Raw genomic sequence first — 23,580 nt, 5'->3', positions numbered from 1 at the left:
GGGGCCATTTGATCCAGCGATTTAAAAAATATTGCCGTTATATTGACAATGATTTTGAATGGACAAATAGTCTGTGGTTCCTCCCGTGACTTCCACCACATGGAGGGAGGGGGTTGGTCCATTTTGCTTATTCCCTGGGTTGGTTTTAAAGTCGGGCGGCCTGGTGATACAGTGGTTAGCGCGTTGACCTCACAGTGCAGAGATACTGGGCTCGATTCCAGCTCCGGCCTTCCTGTGTGGCGTTTGCATGATCTGCCCGTGCCTGCGTGGGTTTTCTCCAGGTACTCCGGTTTCCTCCTACATTCTAAAAACATGCATGGCAGTTTAATTGAACACTCTAAATCAGTCCAAAGTCCGGCCCGGGGGCCAAATCCGGCCCGCGGTCGAATTTCATCCGGCCCTCGGCCCCTGTCATAAAATCAGTGCCGTCTGGCCCGCAGGTTGGGCGCAATGGAACACGTGTTTCATTGACTGAGGTCTCGTAGACTGGTGAGTGATGTTTCATAGATTACTGCTTCCCTCTAGCGGCTAAATGAGTAATAGCATTCACTAAATGAGTAATAGCATTTAGACACTAGAGGGCATCACTCACGAGTTAACAAGACATCACTCCGTGTTTATATTGACTGATATGTCATATTTCAAATGATCCTTGCAGTTGTGGATATGTGTATTGCTTGTTCATTTCCCTGTTGTTCGAGTCAAAGGTTTTGTGACTATTGAAAAGTCTTGGTGATACATTTTATGTTTCAAATCAATTTGCACTCAGGAGACTTCTGTTTAAGAAAAAGTCAAGTGAATAAGCAGTTGCATGTGATATACCTGTTTCAAATGAACCAAAAGAAATTCTTAAGATTGTTGAAATTAAAATAAAAATGGAAATGTGAAACAGACTGGCTTACTAAAATTTGTTGAACAATATATAATGTAAAGCAGTGGTCACCAACATGGTGCCCGCGGGCACCAGGTAGCCCGTGAAGACCACTTGAGTAGCCCGCCAGTGCCTGGACATTGTGATTTGCTAGTAGAAATTATGATTTAAAAATGCAAACATTGGCAGTACTGTGAGACATTTCGAAACACGATCAAAGTCTGACAATTTAAATCATCAAGTATTAAAAATAACACATCCTCATATTATTGAAGGTATTTTGGACAAATATGTTATTTCAGACGTGTATCAATTTGGTAGCCCTTCACACAATCGGTACACATGAAGTTGCTCTCACCCTAAAAAATGTTGGTCAGAATCAGAATCAGAATCAGAATCAGAATCAGAATCATCTTTATTGGCCAAGTATGTAGAACACACAAGGAATTTGTCTCCGGTATAACACGCTGCACTAGTATCATCGTAAACAACAAAATCATTGAACCATTTTAGAGTAACCAGTAGTTTTGAAGTACCATTTTGTGGTGCAAGAAGAGTGACTGTCAGTGACTGTTTAAGGAGTTAATGGCTAGAGGGAAGAAGCTGTTTAAGTGTCTACTGGATTTGGTGCGCATGGATCTGTAGCGTCTGCCTGAGGGGAGTGGCTGAAAAAGGTGGTGGGCAGGGTGCGGGGGATCCAGGAGGATTTTCCGTGCCCTTGTCTTGATTCTTGCAGTGTGCAAGTCCTCAAGAGTGGGTAGGGCGGTGCCAACGATTTTTTCTGCCGTCCTAACTGTCCGTTGAAGTCGGATTTTGTCCTTTTTTGTGGCGGCCCCAAACCAAACCGTGATGGAAGAACACAGGATTGATTCGATGACTGCCGTGTAGAACTGTCGTAGCACCTCCTGTGGCAGGCCATGCTTCCTCAGCAGCCTCAGGAAGTACATCCGCTGCCGGGCCCTTTTCAGGATGGAGATGGTGTTGGCTTCCCACTTCATGTCCTGGGAGACTGTGATTCCCAGGAACTTGAAGGTCTCGACGGTTGACACAGGGCAGTTGGATAGTGTGAGGGGCAACTGAGGAGAAGAATGTTTCCTGAAGTCCACGATCATCTCTACAGTTTTGAGCGTGTTCAGCCCGAGGTTGTGTCGGCCGCACCAAAGCTCCAGCTGCTCCACTTGTTGGCGGTACGCAGACTCGTCGCCGTCTTTGATGAGACCGATGACCGTGGTGTCGTCTGCGAACTTTATGAGTTTGACAGCTGGATCTGTTGAGGTGCAATCGTTTGTGTAGAGAGAGAAGAGCAGTGGCGAGAGGACACATCCCTGTGGGGCACCAGTGCTGGTAGTGCGTATTGATGATGTTGTTGCTCCCAGTCTCACCTGTTGTGTCCGTCCCGTCAGGAAGCTGAGGATCCACTGGCAGATCGTAGGGGACACACCGAGGTGGAGTAGTTTGGGGGTGAGGAGTTCCGGGATGATGGTGTTGAACGCAGAGCTGAAATCCACAAACAGAATCCTTGCGTAGGTCCCTGTGCTGTCGAGGTGCTCGAGGATGTAGTGCAGACCTATGTTGACTGCGTCTTCCACAGACCTGTTTGCCCGGTAGGCAAACTGGAGAGGGTCCAGCAGGGGTCCAGTGACGTTCTTTAGGTGGTTCAGCACAAGGCGTTCAAAGGACTTCATGACCACAGACGTCAGGGCGACAGGCCTGTAGTCGTTCAGTTCCGATGTTGCCGATTTCTTGGGAACTGGGATGATGGTAGACTGTTTGAAGCAGGATGGGACCTCGCACAGCTCTAGGGATCTGTTGAAGATTTGTGTGAAGACCGGAGCCAGCTGGTCAGCGCAGACTTTCAGGCAGGAGGGGGACACTTTGTCGGGCCCCGGAGCTTTCTTGATCTTTTGCTGCTTGAAGAGCCGTCTCACGTCCTGTTCGTGGATCTGTAGTGGAGAAAAAGAGGGTGGGGGGCTAGGTAGAGTGGTTTCTGGTAGAGGTGGGTGTGTGTGGGAAATGGGGGTGTCCTTTTCAAATCGGCAGAAAAACATGTTTAGTTCATTAGCAAGACCCTTATTGTTCACTGTTTGGGGGGATGGCATTCTATAGTTAGTGATTGCTTTCAGGCCATTCCATACAGATGCAGAGTCGTTAGCAGAGAACTGTTTTTTCAGCCTCTCTGCATAGCTTCTCTTTGCGATGTTAATTTCCTTCGTCAATTGGTTTCGGGCATGTTTGTACAGTGCCCGATCTCCACTTCTAAATGCGGCCTCTTTCTCTTTCCTGAGTTGCCTGAGTTTGGGAGTAAACCATGGCTTGTTATTGTTGAAGGAGCAGAACGACTTCGTTGGTACACACATGTCCTCACAGAAACTGATGTATGATGTTACAGTGTCTGTGTATTCATCCAGTGTGCCCGTTGAAGTTTCAAAGACGCCCCAATCAGTGCAGTCTAAGCATTCTTGTAGAGCTAGCTTTGCTTCATCTGTCCATTTTTTCACAGTCTTAACAACCGGTTTAACACATTTGAGTTTCTGTCTGTATGTAGGTATTAAGTGGATTAAATTGTGGTCAGAAAGACCCAATGCTGCGCGGGCGACCGATCGGTATGCATTTTTGATTGTTGTATAGCAGTGATCTAGAATGTTGCCTTCTCTGGTGAAACAGTCTATGTGCTGCTTATATCTGGGAAGTTCACGGTTAAGATGTGCTCTATTAAAATCGCCCAAAATGATCAGGGGTGACTCTGGGTATTTTAGTTCGAGTTTGTTTACTTGTTCGGCTAGCGTTTGTATCGCCGTGTTAGCGTTAGCTTGTGGCGCAATGTAAACACCGACTAGTAAAAAGGAGGTGAACTCACGTGGCGAGTAGAATGGCTTGCAGTTTAAAGACAGCGACTCCAGGTCCGGGCTGCAGTGTGCGTCGAGCTTCGTGACATCAGTGCACCATTCTTCGTTGATATAGAAGCAAATCCCACCACCTTTCGATTTCCCCGATAGCTCCGTGTCGCGGTCGGCTCGGAGAAGGCGGAAGCCGGGTAGATGTAGCGCGGGATCTGGATGGCGGTCACTGAGCCAGGTTTCAGTGAAGCAGAGCGCAGCAGAACGTGCAAATGTTTTGTTGGTCTTTGTGAGGAGAAGAAGTTCATCCATCTTGTTTGGCAGAGATCGTAGATTAGCAAGATGGATCGATGGGAGCGGGGTTCGAAATCCGCGCTGCCTGAGCTTGACGAGCACGCCGGCTCGCTTCCCCCTCCTCCGGCGGCGTCTCCATGCTCCGTACAGCGCAGCCGCTCCGCTCGCGATTAGCTCCGAAAAACCTTGTGGATTTTCGTGTGCTGGTGAAAAAAGACCGAGCGTAGACTCCCCAATGCGCAGCAACTTTTCCCTCGTGTAAGTAAGCCGCTCAGGGTCGCCAAAAACAAACGAAAATGACAAAAACAGGGATAATACTAGGGAGCGTGTGACCGAGGCTGCCATACCTGTCGGCGCCTGATGACGATGGTGACACCTGATGTAAAGAATGTCAGCCAAGGTCGGCCCCCCGACATTTTACCACATAAAATCTGGCCCCCTTGGCAAAAAGTTTGGACACCCCTGCTCTAAATTGTCCCTTCGTGTGATTGTGAGCCCGGATGGTTGTTCGTCTCTGTGTGTCTTGCGATTGGCTAGCAACCGGTTCAGAGTGTCCCCTGTCTACTGCCCAAAGACAGCTGGGCTAGACTCCAGCACCCTCCACGACCCTTGTAAGGATAAGTGGACCAGAAAATGGATGGATGTTTTTAAAGTCGCAATTTCTGTTGTGCTTTCTCCAAAACAAATGGATATAATTGAAAATACAAGTTATTATAATTGTCCTGATAAAAAAAAATACATGAATCGAACCGGTTTGTGAAAAATTGACCATCCTGGCCGGTTGAGTAAGGTTAGGCAACACAAAATGGCTGTATTGACATTTCCCAAACGGCTACAATTGGAATCGGAAATCAGTAAATGTGGAATCTAGTTGCACCGTAGCACGCATTCAAAACTAGCTATTTCCAGAAACATTACGGCCATTTAGAATCTCCTTCCAGCCCCTTTCCTCTCTCACTGAAGAGAGCCTAGCTGGCTTCCTCACTGTCGCTCTTCGGTTCAGGTACGGTGCACACATCCAGCCAAATGTCATTAAGCACTTGACTAAGCTTAATTGCAGTACCCCAGCAGAAAGCACTCATGCAGTGTACTGAGTTGGAAACGACACTGGCTATGCACGTTAAAAAAATTCATGATAAAAACACCAACTTTCCAGTGGTTGAAATGGTGCGAGCAACAGCTTTTTTCGTTGTTCCCCCCAAGTTTCGAATATTGTTTGGTAGCCCAAAAAAGTACCTTTATCGATAATACCACCCGAGATCTGCAAGTCTCTTTTTGGGGTGGCGCTATCTTGACTCCACCGTTACGGCCTCACAACACCACCTCGGGCGTGGCAGGCGTCTCGATTAGCTGGACATAAATCACCGTAAAAGATGCATAACCAAATCCAGGTACAGTATTTTTTTAAAATCCCCTTTACGACCGTCCTCTCGCACGTGCGTCTTTTGCGTGTTGTTGACTCCACGCGCAATAGTACTTAAATCGTTGGCCAGCATTCACAAATGAACGAGCACGGCGTTGTTTAGGCCTATTTACGAAAACACTACGCTTGCTACTCATTTGTGAAGTGTCTTGCAAGGATGATATGCTTCCCTAGAGTTGAATATTTACTAACTTTCGGTGTTTTTCGCATTTACCAAACTCCGGCGCGTTTGTGGCGCACTATTTAATTGCATACTGTGCCATTGTCGCGGCTCTCTCGGAGTTTATTCAACACTTTAGTATTTACAACGTGACTAAATACTAAGTTGAATGCCCCGCAATGAGTGTTAAACTATGGTGAGCTAATTTAAACTAATTAAGATGTTAGGTTCATCCTTATTCAGCGTTTTAGTGGGTAAAATAAGAACAGAGGCGATTTCTGTTGCATTTCGTTATTTTTTATTTTTTTGCATGACGTTACTTTTTTTAACTGAACACAATTTGAACCAACCGGGGGACATGGTTACTACTGTCGTTAGAAACATCAAATGTTTTGGACCAGAAAAAAGCTACATTTCACGGGGTGGTTGCTTCCCTTTACAATTTCTAATCTGCAGAATACTTTTTCAGACTTAATATATATTTTCAGTAACTTAAAATTTGTTGTAGTGATTTAGTGCTAATTCTTTTTGTTGTTGTTTTTGCAATATTATAATACCGACAACTAATAATTGTGAGCACTATACAGGTAATATGAAATTCCCTAACTCAACAAATACTTTTTTCCTGACAGTTGAAAGGAATATCCAACCAAATATGTGAGATCCTTCATAATTACATAAGATAATGGCCAAATCAGAAGGGCAAATCAACAAAACACTTTATCTGGAGAAAGAAATGGAAGATTTCGGACCAGAAAGTCCATCTCCAAACCAAAGCTGTCAAGAGCAAGGGTCCCCAATAGACACAACTAGATTCTGATGGTATGATAGCTCAAAAATATTGTGGTATTACAGTATTAAAATTGTAGCTTTTAAACAGGGGTGTCCATTGCGTCATTTGCCATGTACCAGTAAAGGGTTTTCGGTCTATCGCGGCATTAACTCACTCAATGCAGTTCTATGCTATTGATGTAGCTGTGTAGATGTGTTTATTATTTTACTTTTTTGTTAAGCGCTTTGTTACAGCTGCCGCTGTTGTGAAAGCGCTATATAAATCAGCATGTATTGTATTGTATAGCTGATCACAATACAAGCACCCAGTTGGTTGGATAACACACGTGGCGATGTGACACACCAGAGGAAGTTCAATGATGATTGGGTGACTGGCGCAAGAGACATTAGTTTCTTTAGCGGTGTCAACTCAAGCCAATTGTGTACACTAAGAGCAATATAAAATTTCCCATGACAATAATTGAGAGAAATGATGTGAATTGAATGACACGTTGATTATTTGTTTGTTTTGTTATTTATTTCATTATCACATTAATCAACACAAGAATAAACAGTGTAAATGCGCCAGACTTGGCATAAATGCTCATTTTCAGATGTAGTCCCAAGGTAGGTTTCTTAACATAAACATAACATCAACAGTGACCATAAAGCAACAAAATATTTAACACAACACATAACATAAAACCTGGACAGTCATGCAATCTTAGCGACTGTTCCTGCATACGCTTTGTTGTTTTAAGCGGTTGTAGAGAATCAAAGTGTCCTTTCACCAGTGGATCAGAGACGTCACGCTCAAAATGTGTACACGTCTGCCACAAGCTAAGTTTGTAAGTAAACAAGAAGCTGTAGCGTCCATTGACTATGGCCATTCCAGGCTGACATTATGAGCAGGAGGACCTCAGAGTAGGGCTCCTCCTGTGGTCAGATGTCTCAGTGATAGTGGGGACAGTGACGAGGAATACACGTTTAATCTGTGCCTCAACAAAAACAACTACTTTTGTGAATTCCAAAAGTGATCTGAAGTTACATGCGCTCTAGCCACACTGAAAGGACAGACAATCTGAGTGGAAGTTAAAAAAAAAAATGTTGCACGTTTTTGTTCATGATTCTCATGTTTTGTTTCTAATGTGTCTTCTCATAATTCATAGCAGTGTTTTATTTTGAAGTCAAGATGGCGCCCGAGTAGGATTTTTGTTATTTTGACTTCAAAATGGCGCCGCGAGAGTGGCTGCCTTTCCAGCAGCTCCTATATTTTGTTGTTAACTTTGCTGCTGTGAATTGGGAATTTCTCCATTGCGAGACTAATAAAGGTTTTCTTATCTTATCTTATCTTATCTTAATAGCGTAGCAGTTGTAAGAGTTGTAACTCATGAAAATGACTTTGTCACATCACTAAAGGAATCTCCACACCTGAGATGGGAACGGATGTTTAAAAAAATAAAAAATAAATAGAACAAATGCCTGTTGTTGCGCATTCACACCTCATGTACCTTGATATATATTTAGTGCGTTATTCTCAAATGAACATTTTTGATTTACAAAGGAGGTTGGTTTTCACTATGGAGTTTCTTCTTGCTTTCTTCTTAGGTGCTGAATGTTGAGCGATTGCAGGCACTGGAAACCTGGCTTAAAAGAACCAATACAAAGGTCACTCAAGTTAATGGCCAGCGGAAATATGGAGGACCACCTGAGGGTGAGAATGGATTCTATACACCTGGGCTGTACGAAATTCAGAATTAAATTGGCAGTGCCCTCTAAATTTCAATTTACTTGTTGAATTTGAATTAGGGTGGCAAATTTAGCAAGCTGAGCAGTTTTTTTACCCTATTTACAACATGCATTTCATACAGATATTATTGCAAGGACTTTATGTGCGCAATACTTAAAAATAGTGAACTGCACCAATTTTCTCTTTCTCTTCATTGCTTTCAAAGTATGGATGGGGCCAGCCCCTGGAATAAAATGTGAGGTTTTCATCAACAACATCCCAGAAGATGTCTACGAGGACTTGCTGATTCCTCTCTTCAGTTCGGTGGGGCCACTGTGGGAGTTTCGACTCATGATGAACTTCAGCGGACAAAACCGTGGATTTGCTTATGCCAAATATGGCTCTGCAGATGTGGCTAAAAATGCTATTCGCCAGCTACATGGTCACATGCTTTTGCCAGGTGCACGCTTAAATGTATGCCTTAGCACTGAGAAGAGGCACGTCAACCTCACAAATTTACCAGCCACCGTCAAGCAAGATGAGCTTCTTAAGGTATTGCAGTTATCTTAACCCCTTCGTATAATAATATGTACCGTACTGTACAAGGCTGGAGTGTTGGCACTGGTCGATTAGTGGGCGAAACCTTTTGTGCGTTTGAGTCTCAGCCATTGTCCCAATGCTGGCAACATCCGGTCTCAAATCTGCAAAATAAACACATTCTTAAAAAATAGGTGAGTTGCGTCAGGAAGGGCATTCTGCATAAAAATAGTGTCAAACAATTCATGTGAGTTACTTTCTATTGCACATTCAGATCATTTCATGTAGCCCATGAAACTAAGTCATGTGTGTCAATTTCCAATGATTCTTGCAAAAATGTGTACTCAAATTACAAAATTGTCATATGTACTAAGTAATAATGTTGCGATATTGCAGTTGGAACGGCTCGAAGAACTTTTGTCCTTGACTTCTGATTTCAAAACTAGTTCTCCATCAATTTGTTGTGGTGAGACCCTGAAACATGCAGATGGTTTCACACTCCTAACGGCCCTCTGTGGGGAAACTGTAACTACAATGTGGCCTGAAACAAAAATTTGACACCCCTTGATGGTGATCCCGACGTAGATAGCCAATAGATGCAACAAGATGGTTGGATTGTAGGTCTTCAGTTCACGATATGTAAATACAGATGAAAAGAAGCACTTAAAGTCCCTGTAAAGTGAAAATAAACATGTTAATTTGAATTGATGCACCAGTCAGAAGACTACTGTCAAAAACACACAAAAATCCAAGTGATTGGCCAAGTCTATAAAATGCGGCTTCAAAATTGTGAAAAATCACGCCGCGCTGATATTGTGGGCATGTCCGTTGAGTGGGCTGAAACCACGCCAAAATCAACTGTCAATAAAATACCACAAATGGAATACCTACATGTCCTCGCGTGTTTCAGCCACAAAATTGTATCTACTTAACACCAAAGAGTCTGGCGTTTTCTTTCCCCTACTACAAAATCCAATCACAATCCATCAATGTAAGTGTGTGCCCTGCGATTGGCTGGCAACCAGTTCAAGGGTTTACCTCGCCTACTGCCCGAAATCAGCTAGGCTCGGCTCCAGCATGTCCGCGACCATCGTGAGGCTATATCAGTTCAGATGGATGGATTGTACTGTATCATCTTTTCTACCATTTTTCTCACTACCAGGTACTTTGCGAAATGGTAGAAGGGGTTGAGAGCCTTTCTCTGAAGCCTGGACCTGAAAAAGAGGGTGTGTCAGCCCTAGTCATCTTCTCATCTCACTATGCGGCTTCTATGGCAAAGAGGGTACTCGTGGAAGGTGAGTGAACTTTTGCAGCTGCAGGAGATGGACATCTAGTTGTGGTCGGAAGTTAACATGGGCTCAACAACTTTTTGCGACAGAAGTGCCATTTGAGCACATTTTCATTAAATTCGAACTCGGAGCACACGTCTATGAGCGCAATGGTGTATTAAGTTGTGAAATCTAGAAACTACAAACAAACGACGGGCTAATTTCCAGGTTTAATTAAGAGAGCAAAACATCCGATTCCTATGCACTCTGAAGAAAAAACAGACCACATTATTTTTATATTATTTATCTAAATTATTTTTATATATATATTATTTTATATTATTTATCCCTCATTGTATTTTTTCAAAGAAATGTGCCTTTGTTTTTTTGTATTTGTAATTGTAACGTCACGCAGCTGAAGCATAATCACAGGGTAAATAAGAAATACAGTCAAACCTCGGTTTTCGAACGTCTCGGTTCTCGAGCACTTCGGTTTTCAACCAAAAGTTTTTTATGCCTCGGATGATGAACAAATTTCGGTTCTCGAACAAACTGAGCCACTTGACTCCTCTCGCCTTCCTTACAGAAGGAAGTGACGCTTCCACGGGTAGACGAGGAAGTGGCGCTTCCTCGTGTCGCTTTCCATTGTGAGCAGATGTGTTCAATAAACTTTTTTTTTTTTTTAAGCATGGTTTTGGTTTTCGAACAGCCTTCTGGAACGGATTATGGATGCAAACCAAGGTTTGACTACCAGTTTTAATTTTTGAGTTTTGATAACTGTTCCACAAATTCCTTATGTGGCATGCAGTAGACCTGAATATGAAACATAAGTATATCAGGTGCAATATAAAAATGTGCTTCTATTGTCTTAGTAATATTTATTTCTACAAAATAATAACATGGTTTCTGCTCTTCAGATTCATTGCAAATCGTATCCATATCAAGGTTTTTATGGTGACACAGATATTCCTGCAGGGTTGCAAGCTCTCACATGAGGCATGAATAGTGTTTATTTTTGATGTGGCTCACGATGGAAAAACCCACTCGTCTGTGGATGCAAAAATTGACAGGACTTCAAATGCCAATCGGTGTATTCAACTCAAGTTGGTCCAGTTCTACATGGTATTTAGTGTCACTATTACTATACTACAAGCACGGCGCTTCTCACATGCGCCTTCGTCAAGACACATTGTCAAGCTTCTGGCCTGAGAGACTCTTTGTCAGCCAGCCGTCAACCACTTCCAGCTCAAGATAGGTCTGACTTAATGCCGCTGCTGTCGTCAAAATCAATAGCGATGGAGCGAGATTCATAAAAGTGATGGGGAAGCTTGATGTTTTATTTTTCCTCCATAAACTCAGAATCTTTGCTGAAATGCAGTTTGCTTTGCGATAATGGCGCCCTAAGCCCAAACAATTTAAATGAACCCAACTATTTATGCCTGCAAGAATGGTCAAAAATGCAGCCAACATTATGCCAGAAGCTTGTTGATGGACAATGCAAAGGCATCTATTTAAAAGTAACTAACAGTGTCTTTATCATCGGACCTCCCTCCGTCTGCCCCCTGCCCTCTTCCTCCTCCTCCACAGTGCTTGGTGAGAAGGAGGGGAAAAAAAGTTAATTGAAGGCAATTAACTTCAGACACCCACTTAACTCTGCAAACAGCCAATCACATTGTGCCCTCCTTAGAAGTCCCCTCAAAAAAAAGAAAAAGAAAAGAAGAGCTCATTACTGCTGACAGACAGCTTTGGTGTTCAGTGAAAACTTATTCAAATCGTCAAACCAGTTATCAGCCTTCCAGGCCTCCTTGGAGTTGCTCACCAAGTGGTGAACCTCACCCCATCCTTGCTTGTGTAAAGCTGAGCCTTTTGGGGATCCTCCTTTTATACCCTATCATAAGGCTCAGCTCTTCTCAGTTAACCTGTTTACTTGTGGAATGTTTCAAATAGGTGTTTGATGAGCATTCCTCAACTTTCCCAGTTGTTTCTTGCCCCTGTCCCAGTTTTTGGAGGAACGTGCTAGGTATAAAATTCAAAATGAGATGAAGCAGTTCAGATAATGAATGGATGGAATATTGTGGAAAATACAATTTGTGGTTGTCTGCTTTAATGCCGTGAATCTACTATTTCATCAACCAGTCAGCAATATCGGAATCATCGTCTTTTTTCTCCCACCGACAGCAACGCTGATAATGAAATAATTTAACCCCTTTATTTTATCTTCCATTCATGCTTTGTTAAATCGAACATACGAATGTGCATGTTTTTGTCACTAGGATTCCTGAGGTGCTTTGGCATACGCATCTCAGTCCAGTGGCAGTCCCCAATAAAGGTGAAAGATGAGTTGCACCTTCCTCAGAAATATAAATCCTTCAAGGCTTCAACCCCGACGCTTCCATCCAACATGGCGAACGTCTCAAAGATTTTAGCCCAGCCTCCTCCTACTCCAAAAAAGCCTTCATTGATTCCCGCTGATTTCTGCAGAGCTGTGGGAGGACCCGTTGTCCCTAAGTCAACCTCTCATGAGCATCTGTCTCCAGCATTGTCAGCCTCTCCAGTGACTTTCCTTCGAAAGTGCTGTGAAATGAGTGGAATTGGTATGCCACAATTTGAGTTTTTCTGCAGCGGTGATGGACCCGATGAATTCCTTCATTTAACCTTTATGGTGAGTATCCTTGGCCTAGGAGTCTTCCCAGGGGAAGTTAGAATATTGCCAGGACCCACTGCCACAACCACAATCGAGAGAGCTCGAGAGGCTGTAGCTCAGCAGCTTCTGAAGTCTGTGATTGGTCTGAAGGTCTTTCTTCGCTGAATCTGTTTGGAGCCTACCCTGCCCTTGTTCTTGTTTGTTCATGCTGTGTGCTTTTCTTAAAAGAGGTATGTGATGTTGATTGTGGTTTGTTACCCTGTGCATGTTTATGATTATTATCATTTACGAGTTTTAATGGAATAATTTCACTTGGTTGAACTTGTTTTGTACTAGCACGTGTTTTATTGCTTGACTTGTTTCTGTATAAATGTGAAAAGAAAATGGATTGGTGGCATCTTTGTTAAAACATACATGCAAATCATTCTTCCCTGAATTAGTAATATACGCACTGACACAGTATCTCAATGAAGAAAAACCTAATTAATACCTCTTTGTGTCTGTATAAACCACTCTTGGAGCGGCGGTGTTCGAACTCGGGCATTAAGGGCCGATGTCCTGGCTGTTTTTCATCTTTCCCTGTCACAACACACCTGACTTAAACGATCAGGATCGTTAACCTGCTTCTGCAGAGCTTATTGATGAGCTGATGCTTTGAATTAGCAGGGAGAGATGGAAAACAGGCTGCACATCAGCCCTTGAGGTCCAAGAGGGGACACCCCTGACTTTGAGGCTTCTCCAGTTGCTTAGCTTAGCTGACTAGACACGAACAAAGACTCGTTTATTATAAACAAATTGCAAACTCGACTGTATTTATAGAGCTCCTTAAAACGACCACCGCTGTATACAACGTCCTGCACATGGAGCAAATATTATATATACAACAATAAACAAATTAATAACAAACACAGTAGAAAGCACAAAACAGTAAAATTAAGATCAAGTCTGAGCCATGCTGAGTGAAAAGCCAAAGAATACAAATGAAGAGAACAGCTGTTTTTAAGTACCTTCAGGGTTTTCAAAAACAGCTACTGTTTCAATGTAGTGTTTTCAAAAAGAACTCTGTTTTCAAAGTCGGGTTTTAAACGAGAGCGACTAATAACAATAATACAGTACATGGCTTTAACACTGGAGAACCCAAGAACCTTTTTCTTCTTTGGAAAATGATGAATTATACATTAAATGACTGCCATATGTTCACTGAACACCAAAATATATGTTATTTCAAATATTCAATGATTTAATCCTAATTTAGGATTAGGGCCTAATCTGACCCTTTGGGATTTAAGGGCAGCATTTGAGTAGCAGAATTTATATGGGCCAAATTTGACCCCAGTGGGTTATTCCAGGGTTAAATTTGCCCCACAGGGATAAATAAAGTTTTCTGAATCTGAATCTGAAATTGTATAGTTACTAGGGTGGCTCCAGCTACTGCAGACACAATCATTGCGTGTTTCAATTTACTTTTGCAATAAAGATTGGGAAAAAAAGAATTCAATAAACTGTCAATAATTTAGTCGTTCCGTTAAAGTGAGGTTTGTTGACCAAATCTTTTTCCGTGCTTAATTATTTTGCAAATATTCCCCTGTTTTCTGAAGTTGAGCCAAGGTTTGTTTTTACATGGACACTGAGCAATGAGATGCCATTTTCACTCAACAACAAGTGGCAAAATGGGCGTTTTCCCGAGATGGATTAAAACCGTTAGATTTTTACTGACTAACCGATTCCCACAAACGCAAATTTAAGCAGAAATCCCGGAGTCAGTTGGGATAGGCTCCAAATAAGCGTATTATATATGGATGGGTTATGTTATTATTCTTAACGTAACGTGAAGTTTTTTTTGATTAATATCCGTGGCGAGAAGTTTGTCCTCGTGGTGTACCGTACTACGTTCGCTGCCGCTTCACTTCCGTGTACGTTTTTGTGAGCGCTTCGACCTTTTACGAAATGCATCTCCCCAAATCACTTCTAAATTTACCCAAACATCGACGTAGAATGTTATCGTTCTGCTTTACCGGAATAAAATATATTCAATTAAATGTTTTGTTTTCGGCTAAACTAGTCTCGATGCACGTTGCATAAGACGTCGTAGCCTACCTTAATTTAGCTATGTTTGCTAGTCACTCACAAAGAGAAACATTTAATAGTAACACGTCGCCAAGAACAAATTAAGTGTGAGTGTAAAGTGTTCAGATTACTGTCTGAAAATGTGTGCAAAAGCTGTAAAAGAAGAGTCCGTGGAGGAACTTTGTTGGGCAAAAGAAGAACCTGAGCCACAACGTCAACTCCTGGACGGCTTTTTCAACAAGCCTCAAAATGTGTTACACAGAGCAGGTTTGTTCACTTTGTATTCTCGCTTGTTTTTTGATTAGGTTACCACAGGTGGAATTGAGTCACATATACCAGTCACAAATCCGTATGTCACTGTGGCAATAATCAAGCATGTCAGTTGGATGGTGGTTGAGCGTCGCCTGGCTCCGCCAGGGACCACCGGGTCCGGTCAATTTTGTAGCATCAAGTAAATAAACAAACAAAGCAAAAGCAAGATTTGCGGTAGTACTAAAACACTTAAGTAGATTTTCAGGTATCCGTGCTTTGCTTGGATGTTGAGAATCATTTCTGACGGCGTTTTACAATTGAAACAGGTATGTGTACTCTGTTCCTTTGTGAAAATGAAACCGGCGTTCACAATTTCAGTTGTTATCCATTCTTTTACAAGTTATACATGTTCCAAAGTCATTTGATATTATTGCTTTGTTTTACATGTTTTACGCAACATCTATTGACACTTCAATGCACACGTTGCAATAAGTAGTTTAGTTATGGAGAGAAAATACAATAAAGCCATGTCTGTCTTTCATTATGCATAATTCGGCATCATTTAAAAATGTGAAATATTTTTCTTCTACTTTCTTCCTTTCATAACGGTTGCTGTAAATTGGGAATTTCTTCATTGTGAGACGTATAAAGGTTTTCTTATTCTTATTCTTACTATTCTTATTTATTCATTCATGAATGAATAAATAAGAATAAATAAGAATAGTAAGAATAAGAATAAGAAAACCTTTATACGTCTCACAATGAAGAAATTCCCAAATTACAGCAACCGTTATGAAAGGAAGAAAGTAGAAGAAAAATATTTCACATTTATTTAATATTATTAAATTAATTGATGGAATAATTAGTCGAATACTTCACTGTAAAGATATTTGAAAGCTCAGTTTGAGTTTTAAATGTACTTTTAGTGCACATGCTCTCCGCCTGGCAGGAGCTAGTTAAGTCAGAATAATTTATTTCAATATTTAAAAGGGGATATATGATAGATTTAAAAGAGATTTGACATAACTACACCATGTGTCTTTCTTTGTCTTCTTGTGTCCTGCAGACATCAGTGAAAAATATCATCCTCCTGAACAACAGGACTGTGAATCCCTTTACAGTAAGGAAAAAGAGAAGATAGACCCTCTCCAAGTTAAAGAGGATGAGGAGCCAGAGCCTCTGTACATTAAAGAGGAAATGGTGGAGGTAGAGGTGGAGTCCTTCACGAAGTTGCCATTCATTTTTGCACCTTCAAAGAGCGAAGAAGATGAAGATGAAGGTCAAAGTGAGGGGAGCAGAGAGTTTAATCCTTCAAGCAGTTGCTCAAGTCAATACCGGACAACAGAAAATGAAGGATATCACTTTGGAGAAATACAAGCACACAGCCTCTTCGCGCCACTATCAGACAGTGACGACATATTGCCACAAACACCTGATGGTGATGAACTGTCTGAAGACAATATGAAATGCCACTTTGACAGCAAACCCTTGGAATGTTCTCAATGTGACAAAAGGTTTTCCAATAAGTCCTCATTGGAAATACACATGAGAACACACACCAGGGAGAAGCCTTTTGTCTGCTCAGTCTGCAATTTAGCTTTCAGTGCTCGCTCAGGATTAATTCAACACACAAAAACACACAGTGGGGAGCGTTCTTTTGTATGTTCAGTTTGTGGCAAGGGCTTCCTTTTAAAAGAAAGTTTAATCAGGCACACACGAACACACACTGGAGAAAAACCTTTTGCCTGCTCAGTTTGTGGTCAAAGATTCTCTCAAAGGGGCAACTTAGGAACACACATGAGAACACACACTGGGGAGAATTCTTTTGCCTGCTCAGTTTGTGGTAAGGGTTTCTCTTTAAAGGAAAGCTTAATAAGGCATACAAGAACCCACACTGGAGAGAAACCGTTTGCCTGTTCAGTTTGTGGCCAAAGATTCTCTCTTCGGGGTAACTTAAGAACACACTCAAGAATACACAGTGAGAAGAATTCTTTTGCCTGTTTATTTTGTAGTAAAAGCTTCTCTTTAAAGGAAAGTTTAACACGACACACACGGACGCACACTGGAGAAAAACCGTTTGCCTGTTCAGTTTGTGGTCAACGATTCTCTCAAAGGGGAAACTTAGGAACACATACAAAAACACACACTGAGGAGAATCGTTTTGTCTGCTCAGTTTGCGGTAAGAGATTCTCTCTAAAGGAAAGTTTAACAAGGCACACAAGAACACACACTGGAGAGAAACCTTTTGCCTGTTCATTTTGTGGTCAAAAATTCGCCCAAAGGGGAAACTTAAGAACACATACAAAAACACATACTGAGGATAATTGTTTTGTCTGCTCAGTTTGCGGTAAAGGATTCTCTCTAAAGGAAAGTTTAACAAGGCACACAAGAACACACACTGGCGAGAAACCTTTTGCCTGTTCATTTTGTGGTAAAAAATTTGCTCAAAGGGGAAATTTAGGCACACATGTAAAAAAAACACACTGGAGGGAAACCATTCCTTTGCCGTGTACGTGCTGAAAGTTTTTATTCTAGTCAGTATGTTAAGACACACAAATGTACTGGTGAGAATAGCAGCGACCAATGAAGCTTTAAATAGACTCTGGAAAAAACGGATTATTTGTGATCAGATGTAAAAATGTATATTTAATCTTGAGTAAAATGAGCCAGTGGTTTTGATGAAGCCAAAAAATCCATACGTGACTGAAACATCATGTGTCCTGTATTCCATCTGTAGGAGTGATTGATACTTAAATTATTGCACTTGTGGTCATGGATTTAACTCAACATGGGCATACACGTCATATTCCTGTTGGTCCTTTCTTTTTCCAGGATGGGATAATTGTTCAGTCGCCTTCAAATGTATTGGAGCGACAAGGTCAATTGGAGAAAAACACTGTTTTGTTGTATGCTGAAAACATTCATTCATTCATTCATTCATCTTCCGTACCGCTTGATCCTCACTAGGGTCGCGGGGGGTGCTGGAGCCCATCCCAGCCGTCTCCGGGCAGTAGGTGGGGGACACCCTGAATCGGTTGCCAGCCAATCGCAGGGCACACAGAAACAAACAACCATTCGCACTCACACTCACACCTAGGGACAATTTAGAGTGTTCAATCAGCCTGCCACGCATGTTTTTGGAATGTGGGAGGAAACCGGAGCACCCGGAGAAAACCCACGCAGGCCCGGGGAGAACATGCAAACTCCACACAGGGAGGCCGGAGCTGGAATCGAACCCGGTACCTCTGCACTGTGAAGCCGACGTGCTAACCACTGGATTACCGGGCCGCCCTGCTGAAAACATTTGGGTTTCAAATAAAAAAATGAGATGAGGCAAAAGTTCAGAATTTCGCCTTTTATGTCATGCAACAGTCGACGTGCTCAATAAATCGGGACAGAGTGTCTTTACTTTTCTAGTGCACAAAAATAGTGCACCAGACAAGTGAATAACAATATATGGTTGCGTAACCCTTACTTTCTATAAGTGAACCAGATTTCACCAGACTGTTGCATTCGTCATTTGAAATGATTTTCAAGGCCTTTACTGCAGCCTCTACCAGTGCTCGTTTGTTTCTGGATGTTTCTTCCTTCAGTCTCATCTTCAGGAGGTAAAATGCAGGCTCTACTGGGTTAAGGTCCTTGGCCAGTGTAAGACATTCAATTTTAATAATAAAGTCCTTTTTTGTGTTGACAAGCTGTTTTAGGTCGGTGTCTTGTTGCATGATGAAGCTTCTCCCAATTAGTTTGGACGCAATTTTCAGTACATTGACAGACAAAATGGTTTGTAGGCCTACGAATTCATTCTTGTGTGACCATCATGAGTGATATCATCAATAACGACTAGTGAGCCCGTTCCAAAAGGAGCGATCCAAGCCCAAGCCATGACATGACCTCCACCATGATTCACAGGTGAGCTTGTATGTTTTGGATCATAAGCAGATCCTTTTTTTCTCCATACTTTGGCCTTTGCATCACTTTAGCAGAGGTTAATCTTGGTCTCATCGCATCATAAATGTTTGTTCCTGAACTTGCATTGTTTATCTCTGTACTTCTTTGCAATATCCAATCAAGTTCTCCGATTCTTTTTGCTGATTACCGGTAGTTTTTGTTTGTTTGTTTGTTTTTTAGTAATTTATTGCTTGAGTGAAGTTTTAGGTAGACGAGAGCAACATGATTAAAGACCCCACTGACCATGATGAGGGCGCCGGGGTTCTGAAATGTTCATCTCACAATCACAACGCACGTAACGTCACTGACATTTAGTCATAAACCATAGCTGTTCTTTTTTCTACTCTGTTATGTAAACATCAAATGAACGTGAGGCCAGATGACAAGCCTTTTAAAACCGTGAGTCACACAGTGTTGTTTCTGCAATGCTTCACATAAATTGGTCATTGAAAAGTTTCACTCTGTGTGGGGCATCCATGTGGCTGCCTCACAACGTTTAGCAAAGAGAATAAAGGTAAATGTCATCATTGGTTACATCGGACTGGTGAAACAGAAGCTTGTCAGCGTCCAAGGGAGAAGTCTCTCTGACAAACCAAATCAGATAAATTGTGCCTGCAATAGTAGGTAAAATAAATGTAGCAAACATAATATAGCTCAATGTAACACAGTAATATTATAGCTGATTAACAGAAACACTCTGGTAGAAGTAAAAGGTAAAAGCATTGAGGGATTCTCATGTGTGTGTTTAATTGTCCCATTTGAGAAATTACGGTATTATTATTTTTACCACAGAGTAAACACCTATAAGGTTTCTCTCCTGTGTGGATCATTTGCTTTTTCAAGATACATATAACAGTTCTGTCGTTCACAGCGTTTGTTATCCACGTAACGTGTCTTATTGCCTTCACAGTGTTCTTCATTGTGAGTGTCAAGAGTGGGTAAAATAATGTCGTCACTATCTGATGGTGAAGCTATGAGGCTGTCTGCTTGGGATCGTTCACAATGGTCCTTCTGTTGCCATGTGTTGACTTGAGCTGCTGCTTAGAGGCTCCGTCCCTCTATTCTCGTCTTCCTCATCTTTGCACTTCACAAAGACACCAGTAAATGTAGGCGACTGGGTGATAACAGTCAACAATTCTTTCTCTAATGTGGGGGTTCTCTGGCTTCTGTTGCTTAACCCTTTAGCTCCATTCTTGCGGCTCAGGATGATGATCTTCCAGTGCTGAATTTAAGCTGCAGACTGAACCAGTGAAAGGCTTCACAGCAGTGTATGCTGTAGTGCAGGGGTGCCCAAACTTTTTGGATCGAAGATCTACTTTTCGATCAACTAACCTCACGGGATCTACCCTTATTAACACGAAAAATATATTACTCACATGTACAAAGACACACAAATGGTTGTTTGTTTTTTTTCTTCTCGACACTCCTCGGATCTACTTGGGACCTGTCTTAGATCTACTGGTAGATCAGGATCTACCTAATGGGCACCCCTGTGTAGTGTGTGTATTTACATTTCACTTCTTAGAGAATCGTTGATGCCAAACTGAGCAGGCAAAAGGTTTTTTCTCCAGTGTAGATTCTTGTGTCTTTGATTATGTTTCTCTTTTCAGAGAGCCATTCAGCACAAATTAAGCAGGCAAATGTGTCATTAATGATTCAACAAAACAGGCCATACGGATCATCCACTAAGTTGGCCAATTAAATTTGTACCCAATCACTCTTATTGCATTTAAAATGATTAAAGATTACATGTATATATTAGTTAAATTATAATAGAATATTTACAAAGGTAATATTTTTACCATCAAACATTCACAAAGTGCTTAAAGATAGAGAAGGGAGTACAACTAGCTTAATTTACAATCAAATTTTGCCCCTGTGTGGATGTGATATAAATCTAAAATAAATCACAACGAGTTCTATTAATTCGAGTTTTTAAAAGTCACTTAATATGTGCATCATAAAGTTATTCCACCACCCTGGAAAAGGACAGCTAAGATAAATCACCAAGTATCACATTCAAGCCAAGTGTATGTAAACTTCTGACCACAAGTGTATTTACTCAAGATTCACATCATGCTATAACAAACATAAAAATAAACAAGACAGATACTGAACTTAATCAGTTTGGAGACTTGCATTTTATTCAGCATCACAAATATTTTTTTACATCTCACCCCACCGTGTAAATGTTTCCAATTTATTTCAAGCTTTCTTTACGTCGGTTTTCTCACCAGCACACTTGTGGATCATGGTAGCTCACCATCGTGTATTCTTGTGTGTGTTGTCAAAGTCCGTCGTTGGGAGAATCTTTTACCACAAACTGAGCAGGCAAAAGGTTTCTCACCGGTGTGTGTTCTCATGTGTTGAACGAGTCCTGTGCTATCGATGAAAGCTAAGCTGCAGACTGAACAGGAAAAAGGTTTCTCTCCGGTGTGCGTTCTTGCGTGTGCTTCTAAATTTCCCTTCTGGGTGAAACTTTTACCACAAACTGAACAGGCAAAAGGTTTTTCCCCTGTGTGTGTTCTTGTGTGTGTTCTTAGATGTGCTTTTAAAGAGAAGCTTTTGTCGCACACTGAACAGGAAAAAGGTTTCAATCCAGTGTGTGTTCTTATGTGCCTCATTAAACTTCTCCTAATGGAGAAGCTTTTATCACAAACTGAGCAGGCAAACGGCTTATCCCCAGTGTGGATTCTTGTATGGGTTCCCAAATATACCTTCTGAGTGAATCTTTTACCACAAACTGAGCAAGCAAAAGGTTTGTCGACAATGTGAGTTCTCCTGTGTCTTCTTAGGTTTCCCTTTTCAGAAAACATTTGACCACAGTCAGAGCAGGTAAAAGGCTTCTCTCCAGTGTGTGTTCTTGTGTGTGTTCTTAAATGTGCTTTTAGAGAGAAGCTCTTCCCACAAACTGAGCACACAAAAGGTTTTTCTCCAGTCTGTGTTCTTGTGTGCATTATTAAGCTGACTTTCACAGAGAAGCTTTTACCACAAATTAAGCAGACAAAAGGTTTCTCTCCAGTGTGTGTTCTCATATGATTTGTCAAAAGAATCTTTCGAGCATATATCACACTGCACACTGAGCAGGCAAAAGGTTTCTCCCCGGTGTGAGTTCGAGCATGTGTCATCAAATGACCCTTCTGAGTAAATGTTTTACCACAAACTGAGCAGGCAAAAGGTTTCTCCCCAGTGTGTATTCTCACATGTTCTTTCAAACCCGACTTTGAAGAAAACATTTTCCCACACTGAGAACAATTCCGGCATTTGTCATCAGTGTGACATGTCATATCTTTTAAGTGTTCATCATCAGCAGTGTCAGAAGAGCGTGTTGTGACGCCATCACTGTCACTTAGTGGCGGTAAGAAGCTCTCTGTGAGGGATACTCCAAAGTTGTCTCCGTCATCCTCTTTTTGATTATCATCTTCACTCTTGACAATAACAATCAAGGGAAACTCGGTGACAGCAGATTCCTGCACTTCCTCTTTCATGTGAGAGGGTTCTGGCTCCGCCTGCTCAGAATGAACATAATTTTCACTGACGTCTGCAAGACACAAGAAGACAATACACAAGTTTTGGTGAAGTCAAGTCTCATATTGTCAGTCTGAAGTGTGTTATTCATTATGCAGGCTTTTGGAACTTTTATTAGAAACGTGTAATTATGAAGTTCGGGAATCACATTTATGCTCCTTTGGAAGGCACTTGAGCAGATGAGAAACCGAGAGTACAAAATCATGTATATTCAAGATGACAAATAGTTGTATTCACTGTACCTGTTGAGTAATGCAAGATTTCACCTCCAAAACGCTCCCCTAAATCGTGAAGACCTTAGGGTAAGTCTCAGTGGGGTACAGTAATAGTTTGGAAATTTGCAGTTCACTATTTACAAAATTCGGTGTTACTGTAAAGTGAAAGTAGAAGCTAGATGCATTTTGTTATTTCCTAGCGGCTTTCGATCCTAAAGTATTTGCAAAGACTGAATTTCATACTCATTGCCATATGAAAAATGTTGATAATAATTCAAAAAAGGGCCGGTAGACCTTCACGACACAGAGATAAGAGAACCAAACTGTCAGCCTGGAGGAACTGATGAATGCCCTAGCGTCCAACTTTATTTCCAATGTTGAAAAAAAATCTCTTACTGTCTTGGTTAACATACAAATTAAAACAGACGACTTGTCTTCCCCATCAGAACAACGTTAAAATACCGTTAGACACTGAAAAGGGGTTGACTACGATGCTTAACAGATTACATTCAGAATAAAACCACTAAACACAAGAGAATGAACAAACCGGCTGTGTTGAACGCTCCTTGAGTCTTCTTGAAAACAACGTCGAGTAGTTGACGTTGTAGCTCGTTCTCCTCTTTTGTTTGAAAACATGTCTCCTTGTATTCTTCTTTCACACTTTTTGCACATATTTCACACGATAATCACAACTTCTTCCCCTCACTTGATATCTGCTTAGCAATGAGTTGATAACAAAGCCATCCCTTTGTTCTCAGCAAGCAAGCTAAACCAAATTAGCTGGAGAAGGCGGCGAAGCTTTAAATTGCACCGAGACGAGTTCATCCGGACACGAAGATTTAAGAATTGGCGTTTAACCCCAGTTAAGTAGTGATGGGAGGCTTCAATATTAGAACTAATTCGGAAAGAATTATTTCGAGAAGGTAAACCGAAAATGTAGACAGAAGTAGATCTGCATTGAGAGCTGTACGGCAAAACTACTTGGACAAATTCCCTTGAACATTCAATTTGCACAGTAATGCGACAACAACCACGC

The 23,580-nt window shown here is 41.6% G+C and overlaps 5 protein-coding genes across 6 annotated transcripts in view; 3 read left to right on the top strand and 2 right to left on the bottom strand.

The window, feature by feature from the left end:
• Positions 1-23,580, top strand: part of LOC127599366 (zinc finger protein 614-like) — a 150,148-nt gene that overhangs the window by 30,585 nt on the left and 95,983 nt on the right. The gene's annotated exons all lie outside the window — the stretch shown is intronic.
• The window catches only part of LOC127599384 (zinc finger protein 572-like), a 101,224-nt gene that overhangs the window by 62,123 nt on the left and 15,521 nt on the right, over positions 1-23,580 (bottom strand). The gene's annotated exons all lie outside the window — the stretch shown is intronic.
• On the top strand, positions 4,953-12,912 carry dnd1 (DND microRNA-mediated repression inhibitor 1). Its single transcript, XM_052063253.1, has 5 exons — positions 4,953-5,393; positions 7,965-8,070; positions 8,312-8,637; positions 9,785-9,917; positions 12,164-12,912. The coding sequence occupies exons 1-5, from the start codon at positions 5,376-5,378 to the stop codon at positions 12,697-12,699; spliced, it is 1,119 nt and encodes a 372-aa protein (XP_051919213.1). The 5' UTR covers positions 4,953-5,375; the 3' UTR covers positions 12,700-12,912.
• Positions 14,407-17,562, top strand: LOC127599303 (gastrula zinc finger protein XlCGF57.1-like). 2 transcript variants are annotated; one of them, XM_052063183.1, is made up of 3 exons: positions 14,408-14,868; positions 15,920-16,702; positions 17,207-17,562. In XM_052063183.1, the coding sequence occupies exons 1-3, from the start codon at positions 14,742-14,744 to the stop codon at positions 17,371-17,373; spliced, it is 1,077 nt and encodes a 358-aa protein (XP_051919143.1). In that variant the 5' UTR covers positions 14,408-14,741; the 3' UTR covers positions 17,374-17,562. The 2 variants fall into 2 exon arrangements, with proteins under 2 accessions (XP_051919142.1, XP_051919143.1); XM_052063182.1 differs by having other exon boundaries at positions 14,407-14,868; positions 15,920-17,562.
• Positions 20,924-23,241, bottom strand: LOC127599334 (gastrula zinc finger protein XlCGF57.1-like). Its single transcript, XM_052063236.1, has 2 exons — positions 23,092-23,241; positions 20,924-22,342 (listed from the first exon to the last, which is right to left on the bottom strand). Exon 2 carries the CDS (start codon positions 22,287-22,289, stop codon positions 21,051-21,053), a length of 1,239 nt encoding a protein of 412 aa, XP_051919196.1. The 5' UTR covers positions 22,290-22,342; positions 23,092-23,241; the 3' UTR covers positions 20,924-21,050.

This window comes from Hippocampus zosterae, chromosome 4 (assembly GCF_025434085.1).
Source record: "Hippocampus zosterae strain Florida chromosome 4, ASM2543408v3, whole genome shotgun sequence".
Classification (NCBI taxonomy): domain Eukaryota; kingdom Metazoa; phylum Chordata; class Actinopteri; order Syngnathiformes; family Syngnathidae; genus Hippocampus; species Hippocampus zosterae.
Note: the sequence above shows the minus strand (reverse complement) of the source record. Positions and strands in the feature narration are given on the sequence as shown.